General features: G+C 31.5%; 1 protein-coding gene across 1 annotated transcript in view; it reads right to left on the bottom strand.

The window, feature by feature from the left end:
- The window catches only part of Hml (Hemolectin), a gene marked incomplete in the record, with an annotated part of 71,314 nt that extends 54,452 nt beyond the window's left edge, over window positions 1-16,862 (bottom strand). The window contains 13 exon segments of the mRNA XM_067052784.1: window positions 286-356; window positions 434-504; window positions 2,740-2,882; window positions 3,540-3,697; window positions 3,955-4,183; window positions 6,341-6,532; window positions 8,055-8,150; window positions 8,234-8,361; window positions 9,288-9,447; window positions 10,964-11,091; window positions 11,192-11,246; window positions 12,217-12,308; window positions 16,739-16,862. Coding sequence (XP_066908885.1) covers window positions 286-356; window positions 434-504; window positions 2,740-2,882; window positions 3,540-3,697; window positions 3,955-4,183; window positions 6,341-6,532; window positions 8,055-8,150; window positions 8,234-8,361; window positions 9,288-9,447; window positions 10,964-11,091; window positions 11,192-11,246; window positions 12,217-12,308; window positions 16,739-16,839 — 1,624 coding nt within the window.
- Between the last annotated feature and the right edge of the window lie 2,387 nt (window positions 16,863-19,249).

Here is a 19,249-nt window from a genome sequence, read left to right as displayed (position 1 = left end):
TTTTTGCAGTAAAAATCAACAGTTTTTTAAGGAAGGAATTTGGGCTTTACCATCTCGTTGGGAGAAGGTTACCGACTGTAACGGTGGATATTTTGATGAATAAAGGTGATTATTTGAAAATATTTATTTATTTATAATTTCCCCCAAAAAAACGACAGGACTTTTTGAATGACCTGGTATAATCAGCTCATGCCTACCAAAATATTTTTAACCATTATGCAATAAAAAAATAATAACTTTAAAAAATCTAATCAATTGTTAATAAAGTAAAAATTATTCAATAACCTCCAGTCGTCAAAATCCTGGCATCACTGGCATAATCTTCAATGTTGGTTGTCACGTCATTGTCGGTGTACCTGCAAAACAGGAATGTAATAACACAAGTTAAGTATAGTGAATAAGTAAAAAATAATGCATAACTAAATAATCTTACCCATCCAATGTCCCACAAAGACCTTTAGTTTTATTCCAACTTGATTCTGCAACTTTAATCTCTACAACATCCTGAATCAACCAAATTCAATAATGTAATATAAACTTAAATAATTATCGAATAAATGAAGGGTCATTCTCTGAAAAGATACATTTTTCTCCATGTAATTCTATAGGTCCTAAATACTTTAAGGAAGTAATTATGATTTTTGAGATAGTTTAGTATCCATAAAAAACTAAAATTAACAAAAGAGTAAAGATAAAGAACAAAAAATACATGTCTTCTTTCTCATCACTTCAATCACATTGATGACAGTTTCCAGAGACATTGCATTGCAAAATTTGGTCAAATGAAAAGAGATGTAACCAAATAATAGAGCTTATTTACTATCCGCAACCTGATCATCTCCTTCATAAAAAGCATTTAAGTTCACCTTTGAGTTACCTGAGAGTCTGCTGTACATCACACACCCAGACCCAAAACAAGGGAAGAATCAAAGAGACAATTAGAACAAGAGCCCCAAGAGGAGAAAAAAGGCAGTTATCTCACCCCAATTTTTGATTACTTTAATGAAAACTATGTATAATTACGAGCCAAAATTGATGAGTCTGCCAAGTATAAGTAGGGAGAATAAAAAATGGCGGCTGTTTCAAAGCGAAAAAAAAAATTTTCATTCGGAGCTCTATATCTTAAAAAATAGGAACAACATAAGAAAACCTAAGAGAACATCATTTAAAGAATAGTAAATTTGCTAAAATATGAGCCCTAATAGAGTTATTTACGTTAAATAGTTTTCGAGATATAGCTTTTTAAAAAGAAACGTTTCAGAAAAATGTTGTATGGAACGTACTGAAAGATCAATAGTTAGTGAATTTATTTTGAAAAATTATATCTCAAAAACCATTTCATGTACAGATGTCTATTAGCACTCAAATTAAAGCTAGTTTAATGAGCTATAAAGTAGTTTATGATGTTTTTCTTTTTAGGAGTAATATTTTACATGAAATTTGCTAAAATAAATTGATTTATAGTTGTTCGGACAAATTTTCATTTGCCAAATTTATATTCTACGAAGATAAGTGTCATAAACTACTTTATAGAAAGTTGTATTTTCTTTATTTTGAGTGTTGGCTGACATATGTGCGTATTATGAATCTAGAGATATATTTTTTCAAAAATCCAACATTTTATACGAACAACTAGAAATTAACATTTTGTGAGTTTATTTTGTCAAATATCATAAAAACTACTACTTCTACAAAGATAAACATTATTAACCATTTTATAGTAAATTTAACTAGCTTTAATTTGAGCGTTGGCAGACATTTGTACGTCCAATGGTTTCTGAAATGAAGTTTTTCATAAATCAAACTTATTGTCCAAACAACTATAAATCAATTTATTTTAGCAAATATCAAGAAAACTACTATTCCTACGAAGGTTAACATCATAAACTACTTTATAGTCTATTAAACTAGCTTTAATTTCAGTACTAATAGACATCTGTACATCACATAGTTCCTGAGATATAGATTTCTCAAAATAAATTAACTATCTACTAATCTTTCAGTAGATTTTTAAGAAATTTTGCTTTTTAAAAAGCTATATCTCGAGAACTATTGGACGTAAATAGCTCTTTTAGGGCTAATATTTCAGCAAATTTACTCTACTTTAAATGATGCTCTCTTAGGTTTTCTAGTATTGTTTGTAATTTTAAAGATATTGAATTGAATTGAATATTAAAAGAGCTCTGAATGAAAAATTAATGTTTTTTTAAGGTTTTGAAACAGCCACCATTCTTTTATTCCCCCTACCTATACTTGGCAGACTCATCAATTTTGACTAGTAATTATACATAGTTTTCATTAAAGTAATCAAAAATTGGGGTGAAATAACTGCATTTTTTTCTTCTCGGCTCTTGTACTAAATGTTTTAAGAGGAATGAAATAGCAGAGATGATTGAATTGCTTGAAGGTTGGCATGATTCTATGGCAAATTTGAGAAATGAGTGGTTTCTACAAGATTGTTTGGTCAACAGTGACTATGTTTTTGACTGATGCATGGAATGAGATAGGGCTATAGGACCAAATTTAATGGCTTATCTTCTCAGTGTTTAATAAGCTTGCTGTGAGTGGCCCAAGAACTTATTCTGTTACTCGGGAATGTTAAAGGAGATAATAAACAACTAAAAATCTCATTTTTAGTTTCATTTCATTTCTCCTAGTGAGACATTGATTTAAGAAACAAAAAATACATTTTTTCAGAGAATGATCAATATAAATTATAAACTGATTGAACAGACATACCATAAAGTTCCAAAGTACTGTAACTCCAACAGCCTGTAAGGTTGCTTTGACTGTTCCTGCTCCAAGCTCCACTTTCATTCCAGCCAACTGTGCTGGTATTGTCATAGTTTCATTTCCTTCCTTAACAATAGCTTTCTTGTCTCCTTAAAAAGGAACAAAAACATTTAATAAATCTTAATGTTCATATATTGACCTTGAAGTTTTCTTGAAACAAAAATTGATACATAAAAAGTTCAAAATATAGAAACATCGCAGATATAAATCGAAGATGACCAGTCTATGATGAACTAACAATGCTACTATTCTGGAAATTAAGCAACTTTACAAAGAAAAACAAAAACTTTTTTTTGGCTTATAACAATAATTTTTAATTTTTTTTTTTTTTTTAATGATAGAATTTGTGATCTTACATCAAATTTACTTGACGTATTTTTACGTAAATGCAGTTGTAAATATCAATAAATAAATAAAAAAAATAATAATTCTAACAGGTATTTACAATATGATTAGTAATAATGTTTTTTTTATTTCATTTGTTACACATAGGTCATTAGGAAAATATAGAATTGGGATTTTCGGATAGGAAGTATTGTCAGTTCATGATCAACATGTAAAAATAAACAAAAAGAAATAATAATTTTTAAAAGAAACACTCCCTTTTTCATAGTTCCATCATAAGTTTATAAAAGATCCACTGGAACTTTCAGATAAAAAATTGAAACCAAATAAAATTTCCATACTTAGCAGAAGGAGAAAAGTAAAAATTAGTTAATAATATATAATAGATTTGAAAAACTTACTATTTGTCCTAAGTTGATACTTTTTATCATTGACATAAATAGTCAAAGATGTGCACGATTTATCAGAGGCACTACAGTCCCTTTGAAGGATTGGTGTTTGCACGTGAAAGCTGTTATCCACATCTGTTACCAATGTATAGACACAATCACTTTTAAAACTGTTGGAAAACAAAATTTGAATTAAAATTTACAGTAATAAGAATAATTAGTAGCCATTATTTTCATATAAAAGAATAAAGTAAAAAAAATGTAAGTTGTACATCCTAGATAATTGTAAATAAAACTAATTTATAAATAAATGACATAAACTTAGTCATAATAAATAAAAAAAACATATATATTCTTTAGAACTTACAGTAATATATAACAATGTATATTAATTAATGACATTAAAAATTAATTAAATATTTCAAACCTAATTATTTTTCCATCAAATGTTTTGAAATGTTCTTTCCTCCATGTTAAACAGGTTCCAGGCTTAGGTTTCTTCTTTTCTATTACAACTGCTTTTCCGCTAAAACCCGTAGTAGAAGGCTTTAAGGAATAAGTTGATGTTTTATTTGACTCATGAATGGTCTTATATTTTTCTGGTAATTCATCTTGACCACTAAAAATATAGGTCAGTATTTCTTCTTGGTCATTTCCTGAAAAGTAAAAAAAAAAAATAATAACTAAGATAAATTTGAAATTGTGAAAAGGAATATATCATATTCTTAATATTCCATAAAAAGGGTGGATTCAACAAAGTAGATAAAAATTCATATAAATATTTTTTTATGGAATATTAATAGATACTAATTAGTTTAATTATGTGAAACTGACTGACTTGTTCAAGATCAGTTTATTTATGATGTGTATATATTATTTTATTATTATTATCCATTTTAGTTTATAGTTATTTGTTTAATTATTGTTGTTCATTCACTTTTATATTTTTGCATCCTCTGATCTATAAAAAGAATATATAGTAAGGAAAATTTAGCAATATATAGAATATATAGCAATAAAACAAATTTCGAACTTGAGTTTTTGACAAAAATACACATTTTGTCTGACCTCTGAGTCCAGGTAACCAAGTATCGCTAAATGACCTGAGTGTGAACAGCCTAGTTCAAAAACGAAACTTAAATTACATACTTAAGGTGCTATTTGCCCAGGAGATGACACTAACACTTTTGCTCAAATAGACCGACCGGAAGTGCAACTTTATTTTATTTTCTCTAAAACAACTCTAACTATTTTTATTAAACTCAGTGAGTCAGTAACCAATTAAATGGTATTTAATATCAGCTAGATCTTATTCTCATTGAAATAGATTAACAAGACTTAAATGCCGAATCAATAAAAAAATCTTCCTTTACAGTATCCTTAAATTTGTTTATTTGAAGTAATTCACAACTTTTGATTGTTAATAATAAGAAATATGTATAAACATGAACTATGAGAAACAAAGTGGATATTCATTATTCACACCTCGAGAAACCCTAAAATACAAATTTTTATAGCAACAGAAAAATGAAAAAACTATTGTAAATGTTAGCCTTTTAGGCTGGTAAGAGAAAGTTGAGTGATGTGCTCACCAAACCAAATTATTATTTAATACGTCTATATGGTATGATTGAGTACCGACACCTAATGCCCTTAAGTGTGGCAGATTGTATTATTTCAATAAAAGATTATAAAAAAAATTAAAATTATCTCATATATTCAGACCCTTCTTTAGCCTACTGAAATCCAATAATATATTTTAATTTTTTTTTAAATGAATGTGGTAATATTAAAATTATATCTTAGGAAACAGAATTTACATAAATCCAGAACAGATAAAACAATAATTCTGTGAAAGATTTTATCATATAAGCTGTTTTAACAACACTTGAAGTAGAAACAAAACACTCAAAGGAGAAATATTGTAGACAAAATGCTCCATGCTTCAAAGAGAAACATTTAAATAAAACACGTGGAACATGTTTGCTCGATTATAGTATAATACCAAATTTAAATATAAGTTAACCCGTTATAAAAACAATTTTCCAGGAAATAGTGTGGGAGGAGTAAAAATTAAACCACTGATAAGAAATCTATTTCAAAATTTAATATATATGTTTCAAAAAAGACCAACCTTGTTTCAAATAAGTATTAATGCAGATAAATAGCGCCATAATATCATACAAATATAATTATGAAGCATTGAAATTAAAACATACCGTTTTGTTTCTGTGTAAACTTATCTAATTGGGTTAGTATTCTAAATTATTAATTCTAACAACAATTTATATCAATTATTCTCCCACTTTGATTTCTTATAAGCAATGTTTTCCTTCTTAACTCTCAGTTTATAAATAAAATTTTTCTTTAATATAAGATCCAACATACCACTGCTGATCCTGTTATGAACAAATTTTGTTATTGAACTTTCTCTTCCAAAAATGTATGATAATAAGTGAATAATTTTCAACTTACGAAAGTAGAAAGGCAATTAAATTATGAAGTGACTTAAATGCTTCGAGCTTGGTGGAACTGAAATTTTCCTAGATTGAATCGGAATATAGTTTGACTCCTCTTCTAACCAAAAATAATTTCATAAATAAACCTGACCAATATTTGGGCAAATATGGTAGTCAAGAAACCATAGAATTGATTGTATTAAATTATGTATGTGGGATCACCAAAAAAATTGCAATTAGGTGAAGTAACAATTCTTCCAAGAATAAATCAAAGAGTAAACTGTGAAATCCATGCTCGACTTTATCAACATTATTATGGAATATTGGCACTAAATTAATGTTGTTATAGCTTACCAAAAACACAACTAGGAACGGTGGATGGAGAGAAAATACCAGTCTTGTATAAACAGCTATAAACCCCAGCTGGTGGGCCACTAAACTTCATTCCAACAGGGCACTCCAAGTGGCATTTCAATTGTAAGTCATCACCAGAACACTTATAATTTCCATTGAATCCCAGCTTCCTTATGTCACAGACTTCTTTAGCTATTAATAATATAAAAATGATAAGTAGGGTACTATGTAATATTATGTATAATCACATGATAAATACACGTACACTACAAATTGGTACGGCAGTACTCAAACATTAAAGAATCAAATGAGGTGTAAATATTTGACCATAGATTAATATGAGGAGATGGTTGAAGGTACGGTCTGTAAAAAATACACAAATAAATGAAACTTATTTATTTGTGCCGACATTTCAGGCCTGTATTTCAGGCCTTCATCGGGGCTGAAAAACAAAATGAGATAACGACCTCAATTCAGAGATAATAATAATGATCAAACTTGGAAATATACATAACAGTAAATTAAGTTGATGGTAGTAGATTGATACTAGTAAAAGATAAAATACAATATTGTAGAGGTAAGAATTATACAAACTAAAGGATAAAAAAAATTAAAAAAGTTCAAGTACATATAGAAATAAATATAATGAAAGGTGTGGAAGAAAATTTAAATGAAGAGTAATAGAATAAACGTAATAAAACATGGAAGTAACATCTAAAAATAATGAAAAAAAAATCTAAAACAACATAATGAAATTAAAGAAAATAATATATATGATACAATGGAAAAGAAAGAAAACAGGATGTATGTTACAATAGATTAAAGCTATACAGCAATAAAGATGAATGAAAATTAAATTAATAAGCTCAAAACATATAAAGTGTCACATAAAGTGAATAACAAAGGAAAAAGGGAAAATAGATATGTAAGAGTGGGGAAATAAACATAGAGAACTTACAACTCAAACAAAGATTCCATTAAAAGTATTAGGCGACAAATTCATTTACTAGATGGCGGGCCTACGAGTACAAAAATATGTTGAACCGAGGAGAAATTTTTACTAAGGAAGACTGTTTAATAATTTAAGGTTGTTATCTTGTTTTGTTTTTTCAGCTCTGATTTTAATGAAGGCCTGAAATTCAGGTTGAAATGTCGGCATAAATATATAAGTTGTTTATTTGTGTATTTTTTGCTGACCACACTCCCAACTATCTTCTACTCAACAATAAAGAATCAGGTTGACTTGGCGGTAAGATTTCAAGCTAACAGCCCTGATGAAGGCTAGAAATTCTGGCTGAAATGTTGGCACGATTAAATAAGTTACTTCAACTTATTTGTGTTTTAATTTGACCGTAGCCTCCAACCATCTTCTCCTCGTATAAGTCATCTACGGTCAACTATCTCTCATGATTAAAGAATCAGAATTTAAAAAAAAAAAGAATTACAGTTCAAAATAAACTGTAATTTATGTATTTATCCAAAACATCTATGTATGTATTAGTATTTATATACTAATAAACATTCTGTAACTTATCGTTCACCAAATTTTATAATTTTTTTTTCGTTTTTTTACTGCCAAATTTTATAACTATAAAAAAAAAGTGATAAGTTTATAGATTTATTTACAAATAATAAATATATAATGTTAACCATTACAAATAGCTTTTAAATAGAAGTTAAATTATTTTTTAAAAAAAAGAAAATAATAACTTACAAAATTCACAACGGGGGCCACGGAAATCCTGAGGACACTGACAGAGATTGTGTCCAATACAATTTCCTCCATTCTGACAAGTTGGTGTACATGTGGCTGTGTAAATTTATAAAATTAACAAATATGCAAAAATTGATTATTTAAATTATAAATTGATTTTTGAAATGGCATATATTTACGTAAACAGTCCGGAACAGACAGCCACTCCTTCCTGGCAGGAACCCATTCTCCTTCTTTACAAATTACCGTAGCCACTGAAGTACCATCTTGAAAAGTATGGCCATCAACACAAGCCATAGTACATGAGCTAAGGATTTAAAGAAAATAATTATTATCTTTTTAATGAGATGAACAGCTATTTCAATTAGTTTCATGAAAATCATACTAATATTTCAATATCAATCATATCATAAAATTTGTCACAGGAGGCTTTGATTTCATTTTATTCCACTAAAAGGTCAACAAAAACTCTATTCAAATGAATGAACATAATTCTACTCAGAATTTAATGAAATAATATAAAAAGTCATTAAACAAATTAGAATTCATTACTTTTTGTCTCCATGTACCACATTTGAAAAAAAATAATCATAAAATGAATTCTATATAAATAGTGTGGAGAGACTTGTTATGTACCTAATTTTTACAGTTTTTAAGCAGAATCGCATCAATGCTGCTGACATCCAAGGCTTTAAACATGATTGATTCAAGGAATCTTTAGAACACGTCAAGATCATCAGCATATTCAATAATATGAGTAATTATTTTTATTATACCCTCCAGCAGTGAATAGAAAAAATATGATTACTACTCTCCCATGGAACTATTTTCTGCCAATGAACGGAACAAAATTACCAAAAATCTCATCTCTTTAAAATGTGTGATATAGCAATATCAGAACTGCACCTTCACCTTCAGAACTGCAAACATCCATCATACCAACAGATTCTAGGTCTAGCCAAGTTGTAAAGCCTGAAGGATCTCAAGCAAACATTCAAATTCACTCTTTTAATTTCCAGTATGATAAAATTTCAAATTTAATATTTAAAAGGAAGAATGATGAAGCATTAAATACAGTTTAAGGAAGACCATTCAAGAAATTACTACCAAGAAGACGCTATAAAAATTAGGATTTTAAATGTAAATAAAAATCAGGAATTAAGAAGTAAATAAAAATTATAATTTTACAAATGGTTTCCTTAACTTAAAAATTATACTGAAAGAGATACTTACTCTGCAGCACACACTTTGTGAGCATTCATGGGAGTTGGAGGGAAGTCGAAACAAGGCTTCTTCTCATACTGGCAATAAGGTCCATAGTTGGTTTCTGGACAGTTACAAGTGTTGGGTGATACACAAGAACCACCATTTTGACACGGAGGAATACAGGATGCTGGAGAAAAAAACAAAAAAACAGATACTTCTTACTACAAAAACAGTCAAGATCGATATTACAATAAGAAATGTAAAAGAAAATTGAAAGATTGGTTAGTAAACAAAAAAAAATAAAATAAAATTTTATATATTACTTTCACCATTAACAGATTTTTTATTTTTTTATTAAACAAGTCTGACTATTAAGTCAAAATGTATTAATAAAGCTTTCTTTAAATCAGGAGGCAGAGGATAACATTTGCTTAGATGTCTATAGTATGACCCATATATTAATGACAATATCAAAAGATCATGACATCAAGTAGAAACTATTAGAGAAGGCTTACTACTTACCATCAAATAACAGCCTTACAATAAAGTTAGTGATGAAATTAACTTTTAAAACTTACTCGAAGTATGTACCATAAACTCCTCATAAATTAAATTTTAAGAAAATAATGAATTTCTTCAAATAAATTTAACTCCTTGAAAAATAAAAAGATTGTAAGATGTAAAAATTCTGTTAATAGGTGCAATCTTTCAATAGCGATAATGGTTTTAATAATTTTGGCTTAATACACCAAATTCTCCAAGCTGCAGAGAAAAACAGTCTGATCTTTCGACTTGATGAGACAGAAGTCATTCTTAATGTTTGTCCACTAACTGTGGCTAATGGGATTAGGAAAAAATTGGAGTCATCAAGATTAACGTAATCAATAGTCTATGATATCGTCTCAATGCTTTAAAAAGAATAAGCCAGTAACACAGGTTAGAGCATTTTGTTCAGTTTTAACGTTTATTAAGTAATAAAAGAATAATCAATTATAGCTCTGTTAATGATCAACCCTAATTCAATGAAATATTATATAATTAAATTTTTAAATTCAAAATGGATAAGTTATGCAAAAATCATTATCCCATTTTTTAGTGCAAAATGTTCAAACAACAAAGACCAACAATTCACATTCTAATGCTGGTCCCCATGAAAGTCACACGGATGCTAATGTAGGATCTGTAAGATCTTCTCCTCTATAATCAAGGTATCTTATCTTCAGCTTTAATAACCTGAGAACTGTGAGGGTTTGATTAGATTCAATATTGTTTTCTGGAAAGAATTTTTTTTGTTTAACAACATTTATTCACACAAAGTATGTAAAAATTTATTTTAAAAATAGTGAAAGGAACTATACATATCAAAAAAAGCCTGTCCTCGACTTCTGTTCGACTAGTTGACAAACCTATCATTAAAAATATAAGAATGTGGTAATGGTCACATATGTTTTTTTCCCCTAATACAATATCATAGAAGAACTAACATGATAAACTAGAGACCCACGAGTTCCCCTACAAGTTGGATGTTTGACCAGCAATGATAATAACAGAAGGAAAGAGGAGTGGGTAGATCCCGAACACGAGAGGTTTAAGGGAAAGAACAAATAAATGAACTTTTAAATTATCTGATAAATAATTGAAATTGTAATAGATATACAATTTCAATGAAAAGAAATTTGATTTTAATACAAAAATATACTAACGATTGCAGTTAGGAATAGTGCCCCCAACAACACCTCCAGAGTGCCATATACCTCCTTGACAGGCAAAATTCAAACTTGTCTCTCCACTTGGAAATGCATAGTGTTCATAACAGGTAGCAACACAATATCTATGAAAAGTTAATTAATGACATGTAATCAGTTTAAACTACAGAAGAACAATAGTCTATCAATAAACCTAAGTTCAAAATCATGAATTAGGAAACATACCCTCCAGTACATTGCATTACTGAGTTCATTGGTGGAGATAGTTTGCCACAAGTCCCTAAAAATAAATTAAAATAATTATAATAAAAAATATTGATATAAAAAAATTAATTGGAAGATTGTTGATTGAATGTATGAAGTTACTAAAAGAAAGATGGTTCAGGTGCAGTCAAAATAACTCAAGTTGTTGTTTAGACTGCACATGTCTCATCTTCCTTTTAGAAAAAAAATTAATACAAATATTGTAGGTAAAATAAACAACTCAAGTAACTAAGCTACATTCAAAATAATAAATACTTTAAAACTCATTTTATTATAATTAATACAGTAACATTTTACAGAAACTGTTTCTCAACACTATGTTTAAAGTGGAGAGAATCTTGTCAAATCAAGATCTTGTCAAAACAAATGATATGTAGGACAATAGAACAATATTATTGAATAAATTCTTATCTTTATAGAAATAACTATATTAATAGCTTTTTTTAAAACCTTCAGTTCAAGTTTTTTTTTCCACAGTGGTCCGACAATGTTTACTATTATCTTAAGGTTTGAAGGGGATTTCAATTTTAATCATGGCGAAATAAAAAGTGTGGTTAAGACGCTGATTGTTTACTCTATATCAGCATCATGGGCACCTATTGGGTTCATGATCAGGTGATTATAAGCAAATATTTTATTATAAGGAACTAATAAATAGGTGAGAAAATAAGTAATTAAAAAACTGTAGAATACAAAATAGAATTTTATTTTATTATAAAAAAAATCGTGTTGAATCAGAAGGGACAAGTTCTGATTGTATTACAATTAACAGTTATATAAATTCGGAAGATTTTTTTTTTAATTAAAAATAAATTATTATTTATTGAATTACTGAGGTAAATAATTTTAATCGTTAAATAAATAGCTCATTTAAACGTTATATATTTCAGATATATCAACTAATGAATCAGATATACAAACTATTGAATATATATAATAAATTATTAGATTAATTCATATAATTAAAGTAAATTTTATAAACCTACTTCCATATTGACCATAACCATATCCAGTTTTTTTGTGATAATATCCTTTCTTCCTGTAGCTCCCTCTATCATACTCACCACCATAGCCATACCTGAAATCAACATTAGTTCAAGTTATCATAGTTTCACAAGTAAGGATTTAGAGGTAGATTATTCAACAGACCCTTTTTTATTCCATATTTATTATGTATTTTACGTTCATTGACAGCTAGCAGATTTAATAACTGGAATTTGCTGTAATTATTCATTCATTTCAGTCATTATGGAATGCTCATCTTAATCTCGAAATAGATAAAAATTTCAGAAACACGACCTATTTCCCACACTCTGGAAAACTCATTAGATTAATTAAGTGTTATTAAAATCGGTATGCGTATTTGAATTTTAATATTCATTTGCGTTGTTATACTTCTTTGTTCAACAACAAAAACAAACCTCTTCTAAGAACTATAAGATGGGTCTCAGACATAACTAGGTACCGGACTTTCGTGTAGTAAAAAACGAAAAACGTGCAGTGACAAAACCATAATCCTGCAGTAAAAACTCAAAATGTATAAAACATCCAAATTTTGCAATATTCATCAGCTATATTGTTAAATTTACCGTATTAGTACATGGAAAGCTTACCTTACTTTTAAATCTAATTCAACTCGCTAATACTATTTATATTGATACAAACAAAATTAAACTGCCCTGATTAAAATCCTAAAATTTTGTTTATAATTGAAGATCTATGAAAGAATTACTTCTATTAAGTGATTTTATAATCCCATTATTAAGGCTAGAATTCAATTTTTCAACATCTTAAAATTATCTTAACTATGAGTTTTGGAAAAAAAAAATAGGATTGCCTTTTTTTTTGTTATGATCTCCTCTTGTGAGATTTTGGCATGTTGTACATCGACCAACCTACTCGCTGTAATGGTCTCAGATGCTCGGTTAAACTATCTTAAAGTCTCCTCTTCCCGTTTTAAGTAAATATTTCAAAACTAGTATAGGACCGCGTTAGGTACATAAATAAATTTTTATAAATAAATAAACCGGCCATCAACGCTATGACACGGCAGATAGCATCACTCATGAGAGACTGGAAGACGGCGCTCTGGCATGACCAGCACCGCAGAACCCACGATGACCACAGACAGTTCTGGAAGCTGGTCAGGACCTTAGTCACCAAGAGGAGGACCGTGCATCTCACCAATGGAAATGACCTGAAGACGTCTGGGGAGCAGGCTGCCTTCTTGGCCTCAAGCTATGCAGCGGGGGATGCTCTGCGGACGACTGGTGCTCCTCCACCACCACGGGGAAGGCTACCGAGCCCCGTCGAGAAGCCTATTTTCTCCACCTTTGGCCGTCTGGAGTCGGTACTGCGTCGCACCAAGGGAAACAAATCTTCTGGACTAGACGAGATCCCAAGCGTCCTATTGAAGATCCTTCCCAGGAAGGGCAAAGCCTTCCTGCTGAACATCTTCAACTCGTCCATGCGGATCTCGTACTTCCCAGCTGCCTGGAAGCGAGCGATTGTGGTGCCACTACTGAAGCCAGGAGACTCCCCAGAGCACTATCGTCCGGTCTGCCTCCTCTCGCACATGAGCAAGGTCTTTGAGCGCCTGATACATGACCACCTCATGGAGCACTACAGGGAGGCGGATGTGATACCACCTAAACAGACCGGCTTTCAACGAGGTGTCGCATGTGACCATCATCTGGTGAAGTTACAAGCTCACACCATAAAGCGGATGAAAAACAACCTTCCAGACCATGTCCCACCCGCTGCTACTCCGCCGACTGGAGGAGTTCAGGTTTCCCGCCGCCCTATGCCGATTGGTCAGGAACTACCTTAGTGAACGATCATTCGTTGTAAGGGTTGGTGGAGATTTGTCGCCTCCAGCCCCCACCGCCTATGGAGTACCTCAAGGAACAGTGCTAAGACCTCTGCTGTTTGCCGTTTTCACGGCACCTGTGGTCCCCATCAAGCATAGCAATGCAAAGATACCAGCCTATGCCGACGACATTGGAGTCTACGCCTCCAGCATGAGGGCTGAACTGGCCCTCCACCATGCACAAGCCGCTTCTGCCATTGTAGCTGCTCTCAAGAAGGATGGCATCAGAGTTAACCTAGCTAAGACGGATGCCACCATAATATCATTCCAGAAGGGCAAGAAGAGCAGGCTATCCTAGCGGTTCGTCGTGGATGGCGAGGGTCGGAACATCTCCAACAACATCCTCTACCTGGGCGTGACTCTCGCCAGGCACCTCACCTTCTCCAGCCACGCCAGGGAGAGACTAAAGCTGGCCCGGCAGAATTCGCATAGGCTCTACCACTTACTTACTTCACAACAGATCGCGCTACGCCTGAAACTCAAAATATACAAGGCCATCATACATCCGACGCTGTTCCATGGTGTACCGTTCATGCTACACCTCTACAAGACTACGCTCTCCAAAATGCAGAGTTTCCAGAACTCCCTCCTTAGGCGAATAGTCAGAGGAACTTCACTCCAGCGGGCCAGGAACAGAGTAATATGTGAGGAGCTCCAACTCCCGTCTGTGCCGGAATTCATAGGCCGTAGGCACATCAAATTCTTTGATGGGCTGAAAGCCTGTGCCAACCCTCTATTACGTGAGATCGCCCCTCCACCAAGACCTGGGAGGTGGCAAAACAATGTCCCCCTGGTCAACGTCCTCGCCTTGGGAGGGACTTCTGGCTCTGCTGCCTGAAGTCATCACTTCAACACCACCAACAGAAATAGCCCCTCCCTATTTCTTTGTTCCAAGAGGTAAGAAAAAAAAAATTTAATTACACCTTAAAATGCCACAAGGCAATCGAAGGAATTACAAAGTGCAAGATATACATATACCTACCTGTATGTATGTATTCAATTATTTACTTCGTAAGGGGGATACGAAATAAAATAAATAAATTTAATTTCACCAGCAAAGCGGACCCTCCCCGCTCAACATATAACTGAAATGCATATTTGCGCCTGCGACTCTCCACACACAGTACACAAAATCACCTTAGAATATCTCAGGGTAAAAGAAGTGTTGAGTACTTATTGTATATAATTTTATATTTGTTCGTGTTACTCAATATTTTTCCATCGGAGGGTACGAAAATAAAATAAATAAAAAATGTAATGATTTTATTAAAATTAAAATCCAAATAATAAAATTTAGTCTCAATTAATAATTATACTATTATATTATATTAATTGTTAAACACCAAACATTTAAGTTTAACCCTAGTGGAGAGCTACCCTCTAGCCAGCGGCTTATGGGCCAATATTGTTACTCCTGCCTTCAGCGGACAAACCCGCTCTCTTACAATGGCGTGTTGCAAATATTTTATATATTTTATTTATGTATATTAAATAAATAACATTTAGGAGGTAAGAAGAAAAAAAAAGTTTAACAAAGGTTGTCCGAAAATTGTCTTTGGCACTTGGGGCGCAAATAAAAATTTCTTTATAAGGCTCTAAATTTAATTTAATTTCCTAATGTTTTTTCAACTAAGGGAAAAAAAAAAGAACGGAATCTTGAGTTTTTATACGGATGGTCAACAACATCTGTCTAGGAAAATTGCTGAGAAAATTATCTGGGGTTAATTCAAATTATGAGTCTTTCGCTCGTAAAACACGATTGACTAAATGAAAACTTTTACAGTCTTAAAATGTTTCTTAATTACAATTTTTTAGTTTCCAACAGGAGTCGTTGATCATTACTTGATAACAACATCCAAACAAGTAATCAAAAAGATTTATTTAACAGTTGATGAAATCAGCCTAAAAACTACAATTCATAAACAATTGCATTTACCATGTTTTACGACCTCATATAAAATAACTACTTATTGCATTATGAAACAAATATTGTTTTGTTTAGGATAAAAATATGGAGAGTAATAATATAAAATCATTCCAAAAAATTAAAATAAATGTTTTCTTTAGGAGTTAGTTCACTCTCCAAAATATCGTTATATGATTCGAAGCAGTATAGTTTTGGGTGCTAATCTGAATATAGCAAAGCCGGCTTCTAGGAGGTTCCTCTGGGTGTCAAAATCTGAGGCGTCAAGTTTTCTTGCATTCGATTGTTGAGGGAACAAATATAAATTTGAAATGGCCAAAATTTTTTGACCAAAAGTTTCATTTACTTCGTCAACCAAAACTGTAAGATTAAAAATAGAGCTTTGTCTGTTTTTAATAACCTCCCGTTTCTGTCGGCTTCAAGTTTGACAAACACCTCTCAAAGGAACCTAACGAAACTTATGGTCTACTACGAAAAAAGCAAATTACAAATGTTTAAATTATTGGAGTATTGGTAGTTTCAAATAATTAAATAACATGGACCATCAATTGTTTTTTCTAATCAGATCATTCCTCTATCACGTTTCGATGGATTCATTTTATTCACTTTCCCAGTGGTAGTGTATGAGTGCAGTATCTGTCAAGAACAATTTCCATTTTCTTATTAATCTAGATTTTTTTTTTATTTTAGTGAGACATTATTACTAATTACACACCTAGGGTCGGGCTCTGGTCCTGGGTCGGGGTCTGGTTCAGGATCTGCGAAGACTCCAACGATCTGCACTAGCAATAGGAAGATGAAGGGCGCACACTCCATCGCGGACAGAACTGAGCCCAGCGGTGGCGCCTCAGTTATAGCACATCTCGGTGGGCGGCCCATCCGGGCGGCCATATCGCAGGAACTAGGAACCGATAATGTTATTATTTACAGAGAAATGGCAAAATACTCTCTCTTTCTGGGGATGTTATTGATGATTGTCCGATCGTGGTTATTCTAGGTCTCGTTGTGTTTGGTCCTAAGGAGCAGGTCTGCGAAGATTTAACTCAAACCTAGGAGGAACTACCTAATCGTTCCACAAAAAAGGGAAACAAATATTTGTTTTCTCTAATTTATTTCTTACCAAGTTGTGGAATAAAAATTGGCTTATAGATTTGAAATCTACGTTTAAAATACTGAATTGCTTTACAATGTGCATATAAAAAAAATCTAGAAAATTTTCATTGAGGTGTAGATAGTTGGCCGTAGATTACTAATTGGAGAAGCTGGTCAGGGAGTGCGGTCAACAAAGAAACAACATAAATAAACAAAAAATATTTATTAATGCCGACGTTTCGACCTACAAAATATAAAATATAATATATAAAATAAAATAAATATGAATGAAAATATAAATTATTAATATTTGTTTTTGTTGTAGGATCTTCTCTCAACATCTCCTGTAAATCTGAAGAGAATCGGTGTGGTTCGTGAGCAATACATTCAGTGAGAATATGCCTAACGGTGAGATCGTTTCCGTAGTAGCGACACATCGGTGCATTTTCTTTTTTCATGAGATGATCGTGAGTGAGTCGAGTATGGCCTATCCGAAGACGGGTTAATACCACATCTTCTTTCAGTAGCAGATTCAAGTTTCTGGTTGGACGTTTCACTGTCTGGTGGACCATTCTTAACTTATTGTCTCTCATGATGAACCATTCATCTTGCCACTCTTGCCATCCAGTTTCTTTGATCCATGAAATAACATTTTTGCATGTTGATAATGTTACGACTTGACCTGTCTTTATAGATAGTCTGGCCTGTGAGTTTCCCAGTGAATGATTTAAAAACACCTTACATTTTTCCATTCTACAGATCTTGAAACGTATTAATTACCTCGTATTGTCTTGTATTACCTTGCGTATTAAAAATAATAAAGCGACTTAATCATAATTAGTTAAACATTAATTTATTGCAAAAAAAAAGACTCATATTCAAAAGATACTAACGTTTTAATGAGATTTATTATATAATATGTAAATATCCTATCGTGTATACAGAACCTATAAAGTAATTCTTTACTATCTTTCAAAATCTTGTACGGGTACGAACAGTTCTTATATAAATTTACAAATACTACCAAGTTTTTTCACATATTACATTAAAAATTTAACAGAACCTGGGTGTCTTCACATCTTGGGCATTTCTAGCCTGGGTGATGAATACCTCTGGCTGCTCCCTCATCTCCGATTAAGACACATGTAGCACAGTCCTTGGTAGCTTATATTTGTATTAGTAGTGATTTTAAAATATTTTATTAAAAACAAAACTAATGAATTGTGGTTTCAGACTATTATGGTGAAGTTTGTTAGAAAAAGACTTTTAAAGACAACTTTTTTAGTTATAATAAAAACTTAAAATAATGTGTTTTTTTTTTCCGAAAAGAAGAACCTCTCTTGCATTATGATAAAAAAAGTAAGGTTTCTTTTTAGCGTTAGTATGAAAAATTATTATTTTTAAAATGAAATTATAATCCCTATCTAAAATGACTTTGGATATCCGTATATTATCATATTAAAAAAGAAAAAAGAAACAGTAAAAAAAAAACTCTGCTATTACAACTTATGAAGGTTATTTGGCTCAGCTAAGAGTAGAAAGTACTATGATTGACCAACGCTTATACAAGGAGATCTGGGCAGCACTCACGTCCAATCGCCTTGGTTATTCTCCACCCCACGTTATAGAGGGTCCTGACTTTATAGAGTTATGATAGAGTTCTCTAGATTCAATAACTCCCGAAATACAGTTTTTCTAAAACCAATATGTTTTCTAAATAACGAGAATCATCATTTTTTAAATTTATTCCGGCAAATATCATAAAAACTAAGGAAGGAAAATAAACATTATTAACTATTCCATTGTGTATTTAACCAGGTGAAAATAGCCCTAATTAGCAGGTTAGGTTATTTTAACAAATAGTTATAGACTATCGGACTTTTCTCAAGATATAATTTTTTTTAACTTTGTTGTATAATGTCAAAATCTTCTGGACATATTTTTAAGCTGCGCTGAAAGGATGAAAATATCTAAGCTTCAAGGGCGTGGCCAGGATCAAAACTAGAGTGAGGGCAAGCCATAGTCTAACAGGTTGACATTTCAGCAAGGAAAAGACGAATGAAACTAAAATTTTATATAATTATAGCTGTGCCTTATTAGTTATTACAATAATTTGCTTGAAAAAAAAAATTAA

This window comes from Halyomorpha halys, unplaced genomic scaffold (assembly GCF_000696795.3).
Source record: "Halyomorpha halys isolate HHAL.00 unplaced genomic scaffold, Hhal_1.1 Scaffold209.1, whole genome shotgun sequence".
In the NCBI taxonomy this organism is placed as follows: Eukaryota; Metazoa; Arthropoda; class Insecta; order Hemiptera; family Pentatomidae; genus Halyomorpha; species Halyomorpha halys.
Note: the sequence above shows the minus strand (reverse complement) of the source record. Positions and strands in the feature narration are given on the sequence as shown.